This window comes from Calidris pugnax, unplaced genomic scaffold (genome assembly GCF_001431845.1).
Source record: "Calidris pugnax isolate Ruff unplaced genomic scaffold, ASM143184v1 scaffold1030, whole genome shotgun sequence".
NCBI lineage: Eukaryota > Metazoa > Chordata > Aves > Charadriiformes > Scolopacidae > Calidris > Calidris pugnax.
This window is the reverse complement of record NW_015091797.1, coordinates 164,947-183,508: the sequence shown is the minus strand read 5'-3', so window position 1 is coordinate 183,508 and position 18,562 is coordinate 164,947. Positions and strand designations below refer to the sequence as shown.

General features: G+C 42.7%; 1 protein-coding gene across 13 annotated transcripts in view; it reads right to left on the bottom strand.

Annotated features, from left to right (window-relative positions):
- Positions 1-104: 104 nt before the first annotated feature.
- The window catches only part of ABI1 (abl-interactor 1), an 81,028-nt gene continuing 62,570 nt past the window's right edge, over positions 105-18,562 (bottom strand). For 2 of the 13 annotated variants that reach the window (XM_014962046.1, XM_014962047.1), the window contains 7 exons: positions 16,140-16,280; positions 12,989-13,089; positions 11,735-11,815; positions 9,913-10,089; positions 7,108-7,194; positions 2,710-2,895; positions 105-993 (listed from right to left, as the gene is read on the bottom strand). In XM_014962046.1, coding sequence (XP_014817532.1) covers positions 818-993; positions 2,710-2,895; positions 7,108-7,194; positions 9,913-10,089; positions 11,735-11,815; positions 12,989-13,089; positions 16,140-16,280 — 949 coding nt within the window. In that variant the 3' untranslated portion in view covers positions 105-817. The remainder of the gene's footprint in view (positions 994-2,709; positions 2,896-7,107; positions 7,195-9,912; positions 10,090-11,734; positions 11,816-12,988; positions 13,090-16,139; positions 16,281-18,562) is intronic. The other 11 variants (XM_014962049.1, XM_014962051.1, XM_014962048.1 and 8 more) reach the window with 6 other exon arrangements.

Here is an 18,562-nt window from a genome sequence, read left to right as displayed (position 1 = left end):
ATTTGCTTTTTAGTACATTGCCTGGGATAACACAGCCATGATTTCGCTACGTCAGCATTCCAAACTTCTTTGCCAAGCCAACCAACAAAGTAATGGACAAGACCTTTGGTTCACTTATATATTTATGAATGGAAAAAGTTATAATGTAAATTTACTCATTAAAAAAACTTGGGTACAAATTACACATACATAAGACCACCCATTTTTTGATTCACATGGACACCTTAGACCCAAACAACTCATTGTAATAGACTTTAGTGAGAATACTCCAGGTAAAGATTACAACAATTGGAAGCATCTTGGATTTTTAAAAAAGTATATTTCAATACATAAGTTTGTATGCATGCTTTAAACAAATATAGTTCAAGAATGAGCAAAGAGTCTAAACAAAAAGTAATATGACCAGCACTAACATTAAACTTCTCATCCAGATTTTAATATGTTAGTCTAACGTAGTGTTAGTTACCATGCTGTACTGAAAAATGTAATGGCACAATCTGATCATGGTTCATTAAATATTATACCCTACTTCCCCAGAATATTTAGGCTGGTCATAAAATTAACAATGCGTAAGTAAATAAGTATAACCAGTTATAGACAGTTGCTTGTTTTACAAATTGCCATCAGGTGAGACATACTGTCCCCAGAGACTCAGAGAGATGGACATTCAATCATACCATTAAACAGTATGGCCTGAAGAAATGGGCACATTTTTTTTTTTAAGTATATTAAGACAATTCTGTTAGCTTTTAATTACCCCTTGTAAATAATCATGGTATGACTGAATACGAGACCCAACTTTGAAAAGCAAAGGATTTTAATCGGCATAGTGCATGATTGATTCAACGTAATTGCCAGGAAACAAGCCAGTTACTCGGTTGCAGACTCCTTCATACCAGCCGTCATCGTTCTTCTTTATCACATAAATGATTGCACCCTCCATGAACGACAGCTCGTCGTCTTTGTCCTTTGTATAGTCATATATAGCAACAACTGGGGATGGAACAGCAACACGGTCAGCATGTTAGTAACGGCACCACTAGTAAGTACAGCTATTTTTTAAAAGACTAGTTTGATATGCTGGGATTTTCCATAACAAACTCACATGCTTTCCCTGTTGAACATTAAGTCCAGAAGATGAAATTTGACTTTTCTTGCAACATCAGCTACCAGTAAGCAGTGGGTGGTGACTACACTCAGTTAAACTATTGACAGAGAGGTCGAGTTGACTGACACTGTCAAGCAGAGCACATGGACACCTGTAAGCTGAACTAGGGAATAACTGGCTCTATAGCTGGGGCGGTCATTTCTGGTCAGATGACCTCAAAAGCACAGAGATCCCTGTGTAGGGATCTCTTGATTAGAGAAAGCCTAAAAAAAAGTTTAAAAAAATCATTCTGTGGAAATGGACCGACAGAAAAAAACAACCCTCTATGGCCCCAGCAGCTCCAGAGCATGTACTGCAGTGTATGGGCCCGTAAGCACAGCGTCTGAACGGCCCTGTGCAGAAATGGATGGGATAAAACGTTTTGATGTTACTTTTCAAGGAGCTGCAATGAGTGCAGGTGTGAAAGCAGGAAAAAGTAGAAGCAAATTTCCAGCACCACCAGCTGCATTTCAGTACCCGCTCGGTGAACATGTTCCTCTTGCCAACCCCCCTCACCCTGTGCAGTTACAGCAGAGATCTCCCCAAGGAAAGGAAATGTCGCCACCAATAACACTGAAATTAAAAACTGCCCCTGAACACACAAACCTGGGACATCACAGCCCTACCCTTCAGAACAGCTGACGTGGATTTATGCGATTGATCAGTTTTATGAATTCCAAGAACCTACTATTTTACATAGATATAATTTCAGAAATCTGATGCCTTAACGCCTCGCGAGTACCCCTGTGGGCTGGGGGTTATTTCCATCCCCGGGTGGCCCTGCAGAGGGTGCAGCTCGGGGTGAGGATGGAGCACAGCAGTTCTGCCCCACAGGCACCGCGGGGACCCAGCCCCATGGCGTAGGCACCAGCACCAGCCCCAGCAGGAGAAAACTCCCAACGCTGCTGTTGATGAAATGGTCACTGTCAGGACAACTCTACAGGCAGGAAACCCACACCTCAGCTACGGGTGGGAAGGTGCTTTTGCTCTGAGTTCACACCCCAGCAGAGTTTATAGCCTCCTGATCTAGAGTCACGTGGGAAGGTGCTTTTGCTCTGAGTTCACACCTCAGCAGAGTTTATAGCCTGATCTAGAGTCACTGATAAACCTCCAAGGAAGCCTCAGTGCATTTTAGAGTTGAGAGCCTCAGGACCACCCCAGGGAGCTGGTTTGATGGGATAAACAGAGCTGGGTCTTTCTGGCCTTTTAGTGACACCATTTCTAGATGATTGCCCAGCCATCCTGAGGTACCTACAGACGGTCCAGCAGCTCAGCAAAGACGAAAAGCCATCCAATTTACATCTGCTTCTCAAATGAAGGGTTTTTATATTTTTTTAATCCATTCTAGAATGCTTGAAGGTATTTTATCATCCTTCCAAAGAAGGATTATATTTTATCACATGAGGTGTAGCCACAGACAAACTCAGAGAAGAATGATTTGAGTTCTGATTTAGCAGGGACTATGATTGTTTTCCCCAGAGCCAAGCTAAGTCCTTCATTCCTTTCAGATACCATTAATCCCCTGATAATGCCGTAACACGGACGTGCGACGCTTCTCTTACCTTTCTCTATATAGTTTTTCGGTGCCCAGGCAGGATCTCCATCTGCATAGGGATCGCTGTACTGCACCACAGCGGCCTCCTCATCCTCGTAATCCACGGGGGGCGGGGGTGGAGGAGGAGGAGAGTCATCAAACATCGGCATCTCGTCGGGAGGCGGAGGGGGGGGAGGAGTCGGGCTATCGGCAACTAGAAACGTTGGGAGATTATTTATATTTTTTTTTTCTTAAAACAGTGTGGAGATGCAAACAAACCTGAGGCTGTGCACTGTAAATAAAAGGGGTGGGGGGGGGACAACACACAGAGCATGCACTATGATACCATGCACTGATTAGAAACAGAGGCTTTGTATTTACAGCTACAAACAGACAGCTACGTTTCGTTATTAGTGGTCAAATCTATGTATCAATGCTACTAGAGTCAAAAGCACATGCTGCAGGGCATAAGCTGAACACCAGCAGAGAGGAAAGCTTCCTGCTCCGACGCCCAGGCGCTGGGGGGCTAGCTGGGGGCTAGCTGGGGGGCTAGCTGCAGCATTGGCTATGGGAGGACTCCGAGCGGCACCCTCTGAGCCAGGCAGCAACAAGCCTCTGCTCTGGACCAGCAGCTTGATTATTTTTTTTTAAACAAATCTTCTGTCTATAAAAATCAATTTTTTTCTGAACACTGCTTCCTCGGATTCGTTCTCTTTCAGAGCTAGCATTATGGGACAAAAGGATTTGTTGTGGTTCATAAAAAAAAGAAGATACTAACGTTTAAGATTTAACCAGGTAGGAGAGAGCCAAACAATCCTTCTGCAGAAGAAAAGCTTTGCACAGATCCTTATCCTGCAGACTAGCTTGTGTGTGTGCACACATCCAGGATTCAATTAATAAATGGAAAACTACAACAGGCAGCTGCTGCTCTTGGGGAAAAAGTGCTCAAGGAATTAAGTGTATAATCCAAAATGTCAAATCCCTGTCCTGAGATTCTCCAGTCAGCACAATTACAAGTTGCTTTGGGAAAGGGAAAAAGAGAAAGGCATTATGATATAAATCACTCTTAAAATCAGTTCATCAAATGAGTCTACAGTAACGGTCCCAGCAGCTGGCAGCAAAGGAGAGAGAGAGCACGCTGAGATGCGACACATCAAGTCACTTATCCTACTCCTTGGGAGCCGTGGTCCACTACACACAGACCCAGGTGTAAGCGCTATGAAGCCAGAAGTTACTGAAAGGAAGCTGCTGTCACTACACTCAACTTTGTTATATAGCAATACAGATTTAATTACAAGAGATTTGGGAGTCTGCACACTGAAAAGAGGCTGAAAACCACTGCCCTAGAAAGGGTTTGACTGGAAGGAGCCATCAGGTTGGGCATGTGCTCCAGAACATGTAGCTCCAGCACTCTACACTAATTTTGAGAAGAAAGCTGCAGGGCAAGGAAAGAACCCCACTGAGTGAAGCTTTAGCTACTCCTCGTTCCAATGGCACTGGAGATCAGAAATTGGGTTTCTGTTTGCTTTAATGTTCTTTACTTTCACCTGGCCACTACTCCAGCAGTGACTAACCTTTGCTCTTCAGCCACGTGCCCCTGACCCATGTTCTACCCGGGTCAGACCGACTGCTCTGGTACAGGAGAGGCCAAATCTCCCACTGCAGGGGGGCAGAAGGCAGCAGGAGCTGCTGGGGCAGAGGCTGCCTCAGCCCGGGCACCCAGCCCACTCTCTACCCCATCGAGGGCCAATCCTTCACCTGCAAGCCCAGCTCCTCTTCAGCTTGACCAGCTGAGCTGTACGCTCCACAGCTCTCTCCAGCAGGACTGGCTGCCACTGTACTAGTGATTCCTCTCCCACACAGAAGCCCATTTATGTCACTTGGAGACAGAGTAACAAAGTCTTTGGCCGAGTGAACGCTAAGTCTTGCCTGTGTTACTGACCAGCCCTCGCAGGCAGGCTTCATTAATCCACCACAGACACAGGACAACACTCTTTATGAATGGATTGCTTTTGTGCAGTCATTTCGGCACATCTTTCACAAAATGTATTTCTCCCCTTAATTTCCATCTGCAGCCAGGAAAAAGACCCCAGTATTGAACCAACAATCCTTTGAGATCTTGAGAAATCCTTACCTTAAGAAATGCAAAAGGTTATATTTATTCAACAATGAGGTTTGCTTATTTCAAAAGAAGCAAAGAGGGCAGGAAATGCAAGTGTGAAAGCGCCAACACATACCCTGACTGAGAGGCAGTGCAAAACCTGCATGCTTTATGGGAAACAATTCAACTTCACATTGAAACAAGGGAAGAGAATGAAACAGAAAATTAGACAAGTGCTACCCTATGGAAGTATCCCCCAGCCTCTTGGATTTTAAGCTAGACTTTTCCTGGTTCTGAACTTAAAACAGGCAGACTATGGAATACCATTACTTTTCCTAGGGGAAGGAAAAAAAATAGCATACAGAAAACCACACTAAATGTGAAAAGGTAAAAGGACCAGTATTTATACAGCTCCAAATCGAATCATCTTCTCTTCTATGTATGCACATCCCTGTTCTTTAAATGGGGACCAGCAGACTCCTTTTGAAAGGACTGGGTGTGACCATACAGCAATTTACACCCAGTCAGTTGTCCCCGGGCACCGGACACACTGGAAAACCTCTCTGAAGGAGATACCCACAGGTTGGGCACAGGGCGCAGGAAAAAAGAATAGGCCTTGCACAGTTTCTAAGCCCTCTGTCCTCGTCCTCTGAAAGAAGTCCACGGAGCAGAAGACGTTGCTTTCCAAACCCACAGATCTTTATGCTAAGGAAAAGACAAGCCTCCCCGCGCGTCTCCCTAACTCCACTCCCCCGTAGACTTCTTGCAGCACACGAAGCAGATGAAAGTCTAGCACACGTTGCCAAAACTCAATGACAGCCTCCCCAGCCAGCTCCGCTGAGCGTACGCGCAGCCTGCCACACGCACCCCTGCCTCCGGAACGAGGCAGCAGCAGCTCAAAGCCATACTCCTTATAGAAGTTTCAAACCCCAGGGACTGTTAAAAGAAAGAAAATAAAAAGAACAATTCCTAAGACCAGATTTCAAGCTTCAGCTATTTTTGCTGCAATCTCATTCACAAGTCAGCTTGCGTTTTGTCGTTGCACACCCACATACGTCTGTCCCTTTCACCTCCGCTCTCCCAAGGGCTGTGTTATCTCCAGGAGGACAATACTTGGAACAATTCAGAAGCAGGTGTCAATTTTCTCAAGTTTATCTGCAAGTGAAGACATTCTGTAACCTTCATCTTCAGTAGGTTCACCTCTAAACTTTGACTTTTGGAAAGGTTCAACACAATTTTGTGGCATACTATTCTACATCAACACGATTCTCAGTATTTACCTAGCACAACACCAAAATACCTTCCTTTTTGAATGAGCAGCAGAGAGATGCCTCCTTTCTCTAGGGGAATGCTCGGAACACAACTATTGAGAAGCTCTAACGGGAAGCTGAACAGCAGCACTCATGAGGTTTGGGGGCCCCTAAATGTACACTGGAATTATATAGCTGCTATGCAGTAGCAGCCCCTGAGATCCTGGCAAACTTCGCTACAGCTCCACTTTAAAAACACTTTATACTTACTTCATGCCCTATCTACATTGCATTCATTTCATTCCTAACAGAACTGCATCATACTTCTACAGCAAAGATGTCCCTACATCAGGAACATGCCTGTACACCTGCACTAGCATTTGAGACAGTAACACTCACCTGAAATGAATCAGGCAGTAATGGTAACAGCAGAGTTACCGGTATAAAACACCCTGGGCACAGATCACAGCCATCTCCCACAAACCTAACAAGCAGAGCTGTGCTGCAAGAAGCTCAGTAGGGAAATTTGGCCGGAGAACACAAAGAAATGGAGAATGAAAGGCTGCCGAGAGGAGAAATACCTTACAAACTCCCTTTGCCATGGCATTAGATCCTAAGACTGCACACTCTCAATTGACTGTACAGCTTCCTGAAAACTACGACACTGTTAGAATCAATGGTTACACAGTACGTATCCTGACAGTATACATAAGCCTTTCTAATAAAGACTAATCAATTATCCCTAGTGAAAGGGCCTCAGGCAGGACGATTCAACATGAAATTAATATTTTTAATTAAGATACATTTCTATTTCGCATCAAGCATATGCCACATATTTCACACTGTATTTCTGTAATAAATTTGCAGTTCAGAACTTAAATGGGTCAGTAATAATCATGCACATGTTATAAAATATTGAAGAGTGTGCCCTTCAGCTCCAATAGCATATTGACACTAGAATGCAAGATGGTATTAGCTTCTGGAAAAGGAAACAAAATAGAGTCTGACTTGCCAGCCATGCATGCTAGAAGAAAGTAGGCTCTACCCTTTAACAGCTCAGCTTGTCCAAACTTACTGTTTTCCTGCACCCTGGCCACGAAGCCTGTGAGAGGTATCTGTGGAGTCAACTGAGGCATAGGGGGAGGGGGTGGAGCAATAGAAACTGGTAGCAACACACACACCATATCGGGGAAAAGTCATACAGACAAAGGAAAAAACAAAAAAAAAAAAAAAAAAAAGGAAACAAACAAAAGCAGCCGTCAGTAACGAGGACCACAAAACAAAGTATGTAAAGAACAACAAGAACACGCACACGGAAGAACCTTCTTCAAGCTTGTGTTCCCAACCAGGCTGAATTCGCGGTTCCCCGATGGAGGATGAAGAGCAAAGCCCCGGTGCTCAGCTGGACAGAAAGCCCAGCCCAGGCCCTGCATCGGGGAGCTCCCGGGGAGCACGTGTGAAGGGACCTGCTCTGCTTCGCTTGGGGAGCACACAAAACTCAGCTTTTGGTCTTCCTGCCAAATAAGGCCTACTCACATTTAGGAGTTACCTTGCCAAAGCAGGCGAGTGGAAGTGATGTTTTGCAGGATTCTAGACTTCTCTAAAGTAAGAGTGCTACATCAAGCAGCAGTGACAAAGAGCAAAGACAACTGCTTTGCAAGGGAAACGATGCTGCAACATCAATATCCAGACAGACAGCACCTCTCCTGGTTTTGTCCTGCAGGGGTGGGGGACAGTGGCTTGCCTTGCTTTGGTTTGGGTTTACATAGAAAAAGGGACCTTGTTGGTAGGAAAACCAGATGGCTTTAGAGCGGAATGGCGCTTTACTTTAAATTATTAAGTCTTCTGTGGTTAGAAGGCACTCAGCAACCTGAAAGGCTGAGAAAGGCTTCAACAGCTACAACTGGCTACACCAGTGCTGAGGGATGCGGGGCTGACAGAGGAGATGTTCAGCTCTTCCCTCTCCAGGTAGGAGAGGGGCCTGGCAGCCCTAGGGTACCCCGCTCCAGCTCTGGCAGGATGGCTCCCCAGGAAGGGGGGTGGCAGGGAGAAAAAAAGAAAAAAACCCCACAAAACATCAACTCATTTGTTTACACCGTGCCCCTTCTCAGTGGAATTTCTCTTGCACTGAAGCCGAGAAATTCTTGGGAAGGTGGGAATTCAGCAGGGTAATCCAGCTGGAACCAAATTTGAAAGAGGTTCTGTACTTCCAAGTAAGCAACAGTTTTAAATAAAGCCATAACTAAGATTAATGTTTGATGAATAAAAATGGAGCATTTAGTTCATTACAAAACCAATAACCAAATAAACTGTATGGGAGAAATGATCAATAAAAGAGGGAGAACAAACAGGTTTCTCACAAAATTGAAGTAAACATCTAAGAAAAAACAGAGTATTTGTTAGCATGAAAAGTAAAACCTTAAGGAAACATGGGACCTGGATTTAATGTCAAGACAGTAGCATTAAAAATAAAAAAATCACCAGTTACAGAAACAGAGGAAAACAGTTTAAAGTAGTAAAACACACCCATCAAAATACTGTTTAAAAATGTTGACAATCAGTATTTTGAAAACACCAGAGAGGCTAGATTAAGGAACAGCACCTGCATTTGAGCAAAAAATTGCTTTGGACAAATGTAAATGTTCAGAAACAGTGGTGTGCACAGCATTTAAGACAACTGAATTATTTCCAGAAATAAAGCCCTGTTTATTCAATGGTACACAACTGTTCAAACAGGAAGGAGTTTCTGTTGTTGTGGTGAATTAATCTGGGGGCACGAGAGTGTGGAGGAAAATGAAGGGCCAGTATGGGAGAGAGAGTGGGAAGGAAAATCAAGATTAGAAAAAAAAATAGATGGGTATCATGTCTGCATATAAAAATGCTTTCTGATAAACATAATACTTCTAAACCACTGAGAAAACTCTTCACCTCAGTGTCTCACGCATTTTATATGCATTCTTTCCTTAAACAGCCCAAAGTGATCTTCAGCCCAAACATCAGTATTTCTTTTCAAAAGAAACATCGCTCTGAAGTTTACAGAGTTGGCACGCTGAAGAACACCACCAGAAACCATTAGAGGACTGTCACTCCTCTATGCATATCTGGTCAAATTTATGGAAATGGCAAGAAAGAAGCTTCCTGATATAAACAGCTTTCTACTAGCACTCAAGTAGATCCTTATCTTGCAGCTCTTTCTGCAGTGAACCTCGTTTGCCCGACTGAGTAGGTAGGCAGGATGGCACTGCCTAAAACCTGCCCACTTGCCCATGGCATCCATCCCTTCCCTCATTCATCTCCATCTATACTACTACTAGTGTGGGAGCACAGAGGAGGAGTCTGCTAGAGAGAGAGAGAGGGAGACTGACCTCATCTTTAGTAGTTGAGCTTAAAACTAAGAAGAAAGGAGGAACTTGGAATCAGGAAAGGATTTAGGAAAGAGACAGAGACAGGGAGGAACTGGGTGATGGGAAAAGTTTGTGCCATGAGCACTGTGCTCTGACAGTACTCTCTTGCCCCTAGCCCACTAGTGGGGGGACTATATACAACTATATTAGGTCTCCTGCAAAAAAAAAAATCTGGTTTTAGTTTATGTTCTCCAAGCACACCTGAAATGCTAAGTGTGCCTATAATTAGATAGGCAATCATAATAATTTCTTGTCATGAGTAACAGCAAACAAGTCAGAGGGGAAAACAGTATAATTGCATATAGTGCAATCACTGTACAACTTCAGTATGGTTTTTCTTGTTTGTTTTTCCTTCTATTTTAGGAAAGAAAGCAGTAATCTGATTGATGCTCGTCATAAATGAATTAAAATGCCATGCATGCTTTTACAATCATTTTGCTCAAAACAGTTTGTGATTTCAGAGCTCAGCAGCTTACTTGAATTTTGAGAATAAAGAGGCCCGCCATTAACATGAGGTTGAGCAGAAAATGGGGCAGTCACAGAAGGATTCCGTCTGTATCCACCAGAAGATGCTGAAGAAGTGGTAGAGTTGTGTCGCGAGATTTGCCTGGTCATTGTGCCATACTGGGAACCAGGAGCTGAACCCGGAGCAGCTGAAAAGCATTAGCCAGAGGAACCAAGGAAAAGACTTAAGCAGAGCATTACTTGGGATAGAATGCAGAAAATAGAAAAAGCCCAGAACATGGGAAATACTTGATTACAGGTCTCCAATAATTTAAGGCCAGTAACGGGAGATTTACAGAAAACAAATATCCCTGTTATAATCAATAATGAGAAAAACCACACAGGACATAAACCAACATTCATATAAAGGGCATTTGAGAAATGCTGAGAACTACTTTGAGAGACCGGATTGGAAAATTGAATCAGCTTCCAACTCCTAAGCATATCTCAATTATTGTACATGCAGTACCCTTTATTAAAAGCACACAGAAAAAAAATCCACATTCTGCTCAAAGCAAATGTTTTCCATTGTGAACCAGAACTTGTCTCCAATCTCATGTAAAAAGACACTCTAACAAAACAGTAAAACAAATGTCATGAGCTTCAGACACATTTATCAACCATATTTGCTAGTTGTGTTTTTATATTGATGGAATTTGCACTAACAAATGGGAATCACCAATGCCAGCTGACAGAAATCGTGTCACTCATTCTTCGGGGTGAACACCCAGTTTTACCTTCCCCATGCTTGCTGCACAAACTTCAAGGTTACTAAAACTATTTAAGTTCTCTGTTGGATTAACTTCTGACAGATGAGAAAAGAATCACATCTTGCAAACTAATGAATCTCACACGTTGAGGTCACATGGATCAGTGCCATTTTTCAATGCAAAAATCGTTTTGCAATAAAATGTTTTGTGCTTTTATATACATGTGTATATATCTTATATAAGCATATATAAATATATACGAAAATGCACACACACACATATACACACAACCGGTGTGCGATCAGAAGTTTGCAGTCCCGTAATGCTGTCCAAAGGCACTTTCACTTAACACTTCAGTAAGGGAAAGTGCAAAGGGTTATGTGGGTCAAAGCCTCCAAAGCTAGTTTTATAACACAATCACTGAATTTTGTCATCAGCCTTTGATAGGAAAGGGCGGGGTAGTTTTTCCTCCCTGTTTTGGGAAGGCCTCCTTCTAGACCTCATCCTAACAGCTATACGTACGCTTGAAGCAATTTTTCAAGAATGGTTATTTCATATCCTCGAGTCTCCCAGTTTGCCACCCACCTGCAGCATTACAGCATCAAACCCAAGCCACCGTGACAGACACTTCTGCTTTTCAGTCACCTTAAGCTCACAGCACAGAATACATACATCACCCTACACATCGGCTACCATTTTTAAGCCAGAGTGCAACTGTTGTGGCTTAGTTTCAGCTGCAGGAGTGATACAGCAGAATACCAATACTCAAGCTGATTTTGAGATCTTACAGATGAGACTAATTGGATATTAGCTTTATTGGGAACAGAGATTTCAAGCAACTGGCAGCCTTTTCCCCACACCTTGTCCATTTACCTTCAGAGGCTTTAACCACAGGAAATTAGTGGAGATTAGATTTGTTTAAAAACAAACAAACAAACAAAAATAAATCAGAACTGATTTTTATACTAAAATCATGTAGACCCCGCTACAGAATCAAAAACACCCTCACTAAGTTCATTAGGAAGAGATGATTATTGATTATGCAGCACGACTGCAATCACTTCAGCATTGACACAGGTCTCACCTATCAGACTGCCCATCGGGAGAGGTGGTGGCAGTGGTGGTGCTGGCGGGGCTCCAGGAGGAGGAGGAACAGAAATGTGTGCTAATAAAATAGTTTATATTCCCAATTAGGTCATTTATTTAAAAAAAAAAAAACCAAAACAATTAAGAAAGCATGGGCACTTGATAGGCTTCCCAAATAAATACAGAAATTCAGCTTTGGCCAACTGATACAAACTGTGGCCCTGATCCTACACAAGGTTCTGCACCTGCAGATCTTTATTCCCATTGATTTTTAAGGGATGACAATAGTAAGATTTCATGCCTGTATGTACCACTGCAGGATCAGAAACACCTGGGAAAGGAAAGCCTACATCTGCATAAGAAAGTGAGGACTTGTCATCCAAGGAACAGAAATTTAAGAGGTGCAATAGCAAAATTATATTACACCAAAACTCCGCTGTTTTCTTGTGCAAATTAGCTTTATGTGCTTACAAAATACACAGACAGTAAACAAGCGTCTGAGTTGGTTTGTTACCAAGATAATAATCCTGCTGGTTTATAATAAAGAATCTTACACGTTCTCATCATTTATCACTCTTAAAGAAAAGGCAGCATGGTTTCAATGCTGAGAGATCCTGCATGGCTCTCCTTTATTGCTGTGCTCTCTTATACACACTGGTTCTCCTGACTCTCTCAATGACCTCCATCATAGCTTAGCAACTTCAGACTGTAACTGTAGCATAGACAACACTGGTGGATAAGCCTGAATTCTACTACTAACAGTGTTTTCTTAGGTCATCTTCTGCATTTTATTTGAAGTAAAGACTTTTCATTAATTAAAAAAAGATACATACCACCATTGGCAGGCAGTAAAGTTAGAAGGCTATTTCAGAAGAGAATTTCCCATCAAACATGTACATAGTTGCTGTTGCTTCTCAGGGCATCCAAAAATGCCCAATTGTAGACAGGCATTAAATAATAAGCTTTAAAAGGATATACTTCTCTCCTTATATCGCCTCCCCCTCGATTTTCTCATAAAAGCATGGACTTACAAAGGTATTTTAACCATGTGCTATTCCGTAAGTGATTGTCCTGCAACTACTTTTGGTAAAGAATTAAACCTTTAGATGACTCTCAGCACTCCTAAGCTATTTCCTGACTAGGACTGTGCCTCGGGACAGTTTCTACCCCCTCGTATTCAGCCACAACCCCTCTGCAAACACAAGTGACTGACATTAAAGCCTTAAGTTAGCATGGGAAGAGTCCCACCTACCTGGTCCAATGGTGGGCGGTGAAGGTGTAGGCACGGCAATGGGAATGCCAATACTGCTGCTTCCACTGTTCTCTCGACTGCCACTTCCTCCACTGCTACCGCTGTGAAAGGGAAACACAAGCATTAGCACGGCATTTCACAGAATCACAGAATCTTCTAGGTTGGAAGGGACCTTAAAGATCATCTTGTCCAACCGTCAACCTAACTGACAAAAATAGACACCCCACAACAAACAAGGAGCATCATCACTAAACCATACCTCCCAGCACTACATCAACCTGTCTTTTGAACACCTCCAGGGATGGTGCCTCAACCACCTCCCTGGGCAGCCCATTCCAATGCCTGATGACCCTTTCAGTGAAAAAATTTTTCCTAATATCCAGCCTGAACCTCCCCTGGCGCAACTTGAGGCCATTTCCTCTTGTCCTGTCGCCTGTGACTTGGGAGAAGAGACCGACCCCCATCTCTCTACACCCTCCCTTCAGGTAGCTGTAGAGAGCAATAAGGTCTCCCCTCAGCCTCCTCTTCTCCAGGCTGAATAACCCCAGCTCCCTCAGCCTCTCCTCATAAGACTTATTCTCCAGACCCCTCACCATCTTTGTCGCCCTTCTCTGGACCCGCTCCAGCCCCTCCATGTCTTTTTTTATGGTAGGGGGCCCAAAACTGGACACAGTACTCAAGGTGAGGCCTCACCAGTGCCGAGTACAGGGGGACAATCACCTCTCGGGTCCTACTCGCCACGCTGTTTCTGATCCAGGCCAGGATACCATTGGCCTTCTTGGCCACCTGGGCACACTTCTGGGCTCATGTTCAGCCGACAGTCGACCAACACCCCCAGGTCCTTTTCTGCCCGGCAGCTCTCCAGCCATTCTGCCCCCAGCCTGTAGTGCTGCAGGGGGTTCGTGGGACCCAAGTGCAGGACTTGGCACTTGGCCTTGTTGAACCTTCCTACGAAGGCCTATCAACAACCACACTTCTTGTGCGAGCTCTGCCAGCCTAACTCAATTATAGACTGTTGAAAAACCCCCTATAAAATGCCTCTGTCTCTACCTACAATCGCATACAGCTAATCAAGTCTGGATGCATTACACTCCCAATAAATGGAATTACCCAAGCTGATAAACATCACTATGGATAAAATGCCTAATCAAATGCTTTAAAAAATGAAAAGCATACCAGTTCTAGGCAATGGAGTAGAAACTGCAAGAATAGTTCAGGGGCCTTGTAGTAAGTGAAATTAATAAGCTGGAGCTGGAAGAGTTCATGCCTAAACTATAAATTATTTTTTAAGATTATGTACGCCGTCAGCTGAAGGAACATTTCCTCTACTCAGAACAGAAGTTTAGATTGAGAATTTTTAAACTGAAAACAGCCACAATAAAGCAGTTGGGGTGGGGTGAGGTGTGGGTTACGGTGCAGATAATTTTCTGTATAACTAACACACTCCCCGGCTCATGCACACACTTTTTGTGTATGAGAAGGCTGTTTCTGTTAACACTGGAACCAGGACAGTTTCTAAGAGAGTCTGAAAGGAACAGTACAGCCAGGTCACAATTTGTCTAAGTACCATTATATGATACACAAATTAGAAACCAGTAATGCAGATTTTTTCACAGAACATACTTCTAGTGAACTACCGAATAACATTTTTACACATGCCTTTGAAGGACACATTTCTTTTCAGTGAGGGAGCTGAAAAATAATCAAGATTCAAGCGGAATCTGTCCTTATTCTTATCCGAGAGCATTCCTCAGGCCAAGGCTTGAATTTACATGGATTAAATGGATAATATAAAGGGAATTAAGTAGTCGAGATGCTTTGAAGCCAAAACACCACTTTAACCCATCCACGTTAATTAAAGAGTATTCAGTGATGTTATAGTTTATTTGCCATTCCTGGGTAGCTACAAATCGGTGCTGTCAACAGTCAAGCACAAATCATTCAAATATATCTTAAGAAAATAACACTGTTACAAAAAAGAAAACCAGTGATCTGAAATGGAAGCCAAGATAATTCCTTCAAAATTAGTGTTCTGTCTGCTGAAGACCTTGATCTTGTCTCCATGGTTGCAGCTGAATTTCTAACTGCAGTCTACATAAAAGAAGATCTTGTGAGACAAGAGTAGGGAGCATTCACAGTAGCCAGCTAAACAGATTAACAAGATTTTCATTGCAGCCAGATTTAGAAGTTATTTCATTCTGGCATTATTTCATGATCAACTGTGTCCAAAATACTTTCTCAACTCCCGTTAGCGACCTACCGTGTTTAACTGCCTACTGGGAGTTATTGAAAAAAAATAAAAAATTAAGAAAGCAGCTCCCTGAAAAACCAGCTAACCTCTTACTTCTAACTACATTGAATTCTTTCATCTGTTTTTTCCCTGCAGTTTGGAGCCTATGATAAAAATCAAATTGAAAAAACTGAACTTCCTCAAGAAGCTCAGAGAAAGATCTAGTCTTGCACTTCAAGAAAAAAAATAAAACATTAAAAGAAGGTAAACTCGGAACACCCTTCTCACCCCAAACACGCACTACTCTCTCATCAAAGCCCCTAAACACGTGGAAACAACTCACTGCTGCCAATACCTGCCCTGTGAATAGGTTTTATTTTCTGCTTTTATCATGCTAGCACTGATTATGAGCATTAAGTTTTAGCCAAAAGAAAGCAATCAGCCCTTTCAGAGTACCTTCATCACAGTGTTTCTAATCAACAGAAATTTCCCTTTGCAATTAGTGATCTTGAAAACAACAAAAAAAAGCCTATGTGTATTTTAGGCTAAGGTTAACAATGCAGCTTTAAACCCATTAGGACCCATCACTACCCTACCTTGCAACTGCATAAATTTTGAAATTTTGCTTATTCTTGGGAAACATATACCACAGAACAATATAAATTGATTATACAAAATGAGGCCTGTGGTTATGGAAGTAAGTTGCTAGATACAATAAGGCTTCTATAGAGACTATGAAGACACTTCTATGTTTTAGAGAAGTCAACGATGCAGTGAAGTTCTACGAATGCAGAGTGGTAGGATAACTCACCTTTTGCCTTTAACAAAAAGGCAACGGGCTCAAAGCTTCAAAGCTTTAACGTGACTTTAATAATCATCAGAATGACAGGCAGGAAAGAGTACAGTGAGAAAACACTCTACCTGTGTGTTCTTGGTCTCTGGTTCAAGGAAGCTGTCCTTCCTGGACTGTGCTGGCTGCCCAGTCTGGCAGGACTGGTCATGTAATCATTGGGGACTGTTGGCGGTTTGACTGGCTCCAGGGTTTTGTACGGAGTATTTCGTCTGGTCAAGGAAAAAAAAATATATATATATATTTGAAGACAGAAAAATAAAGAATCAGAAGATCAAAACGATAAATGAATGAAGTAGTGAAACCATTTGTTTTCTTAAAATTTTCAATACAGATCACTGCACAGTGACCCACATTACAGTGTATTAAACAAATTCCACCAGGCGGAATAGACAGGTCACAATAAATTCTCTAAAGTGCTCTTCTGTTGGTAGATCCATAAAAGTTTGCCTACAGCACATAAACTGGTTAAAAAAGCCTAAACTAAGTTTATTACCCAGGTCTATTCTTTGAACTACATAACATACAATAGTTACATCTGCATAATACGCTTTCAGTGTGACAAACTGTAAGACCTTCCTCTTTCCCCCTTCCCCTCCCCTCCAAATGCTTTCCAGAAGCATTCTTGGCTAAAGGTATTCCATTCATTAGGACAGGAGTAAGGCTCAAAGATTCACAGAACAAGTTACATTTGCAATCACCAGTGCTCTTCCTAGTAGCATTGTTTCATGCAGTAATCAAGCCATCTCATATCACTTAAGCAGATGTTAAAGTGTCTCACAGATGAACTTTATTGTCTCCATTTTGCAGCCCAAGAAAGTGAAGCCCAGAGACTTCCAAGGTCACCTAGCAGTCTGCATCAAGTCAGAAATATAACACAGATCTTTCGAGATCTCTTTACCAGACCCATTACTGCCTTAAGAACAGTGCATTTATTGTACTGAATCCCAGAGCTCTTCAGTTCTCACCAGTAACCAAGAGATCCCTTGCAAGACGTGGAATTTGGCAATGCACCAGCTAAGCAAAAACAAAAATACTAAACTACTGGCATTTAATCATTTGTTCAATTACTGGTTATAACTGAGTTGGAAAGTTATACAGCTTCCTGGTATTTTAAGAAGCTTATTGACTTCCTTTTTACAATATGGAATGTAACTGTACTAAATTTTAACTATTACATTTTATTATTAAAACCTCGCAAAGAGAAAAGTGGGAATACCACAATTGTTTGCATGCACTGTGGTGTTTGTAAATTAGTTTGTCTATATAAAGAACTTCAGCTGATTTTAATACGCAGACTGCCATCACCTATAGATCTGCCAAAAGAGATCAGTCGTGGGAAAAATAAAGAAAGTACGTATTCCAGTTGTAAGAGATAGAGCTCTAAATACTGCCAAACAAAATGATATGTAGGGAAGATTTTAAATGTACTTCCAGTATAAATAACCTTGAAAACTAACGTTTTAAACTCCACCTTGGAATACACTGGCAATGTGAGTTACTACTCAGCTCTGTAGTACTATTTATTTTGCCTGTACAATTTAAAATATTGTCAAATGCAACCCCCTGCTACATCCTCAGGTTCAGCCATGCCCCAGTTTCACCTTTACTCTTCTCAACTTCATTGAAGAACTCAAACTCCTAAGCACCAGAGAAGTCAAAACAATTTCTTTCAACAACTCAAGTCCAATTCTTTCTTTTGCTTTTCTGCCAGCCTCATGCAGGGAAGGAAAACACTCTTTCCTGACAGTGCCCAGCTCTCCCCACCTCACTGTCTCCTGATGCTTCAGTGCAGTGCTGATGTCCGTTGCCACCAGAGAGAGCTAGAGGGGGTCCAAGGCCTTGCTTTGCCCCAGGACCCTCAAGGCATGACTGCAACTACTCCCTCCATCCTACTCCCTCCATCCTACCTCCCTCCATCCGGCTCCAGCAATTCACTCCTCCTGTGGTACTTCCAACCTGAGCATCATCCAAGGTTTTCCACAGTCTCTCCCTGGTCCGATGAAGGGACCCCCTGCTTCCTGCAGTCCATTTCCCTTTTCAGCCCACTCGATTCCCTCCCCACCATATTCCTTTAGGTAGTCCTGCCTTGGAGGGACGAGCTGCACAACAGGCAGCACGTATTTAAAGGCCTGTATTTCACACCAAGCTCGTTCTGATTTTACATGCTTATCTCCGTTTTCTGGATAAAAGGGAGAAGAGCAGTATCCTTGTGGTTTTTAGCATTTTGTTCTGCATACATTAGGGAAACAGTCATGCCTATGATATTTCATGCTTTGGCAGAACACGGCTGCTCAAGACAAGAGCTGTACTTCCTGAACAAGAAGGGCAGATAGAAATCTCTGTTAGGAACCCACATTATTCCTCCCCCTCAGCCAACTGCTGCCTCTTGTCAAGCTCATCTGGAAACGACATTCAGCTGATTAATCCTTATCAGGCATGAGCTAAGGCAACCCAACAGCTCTGGCTGGTTCAGGGGGGAAGCATTAGAGAG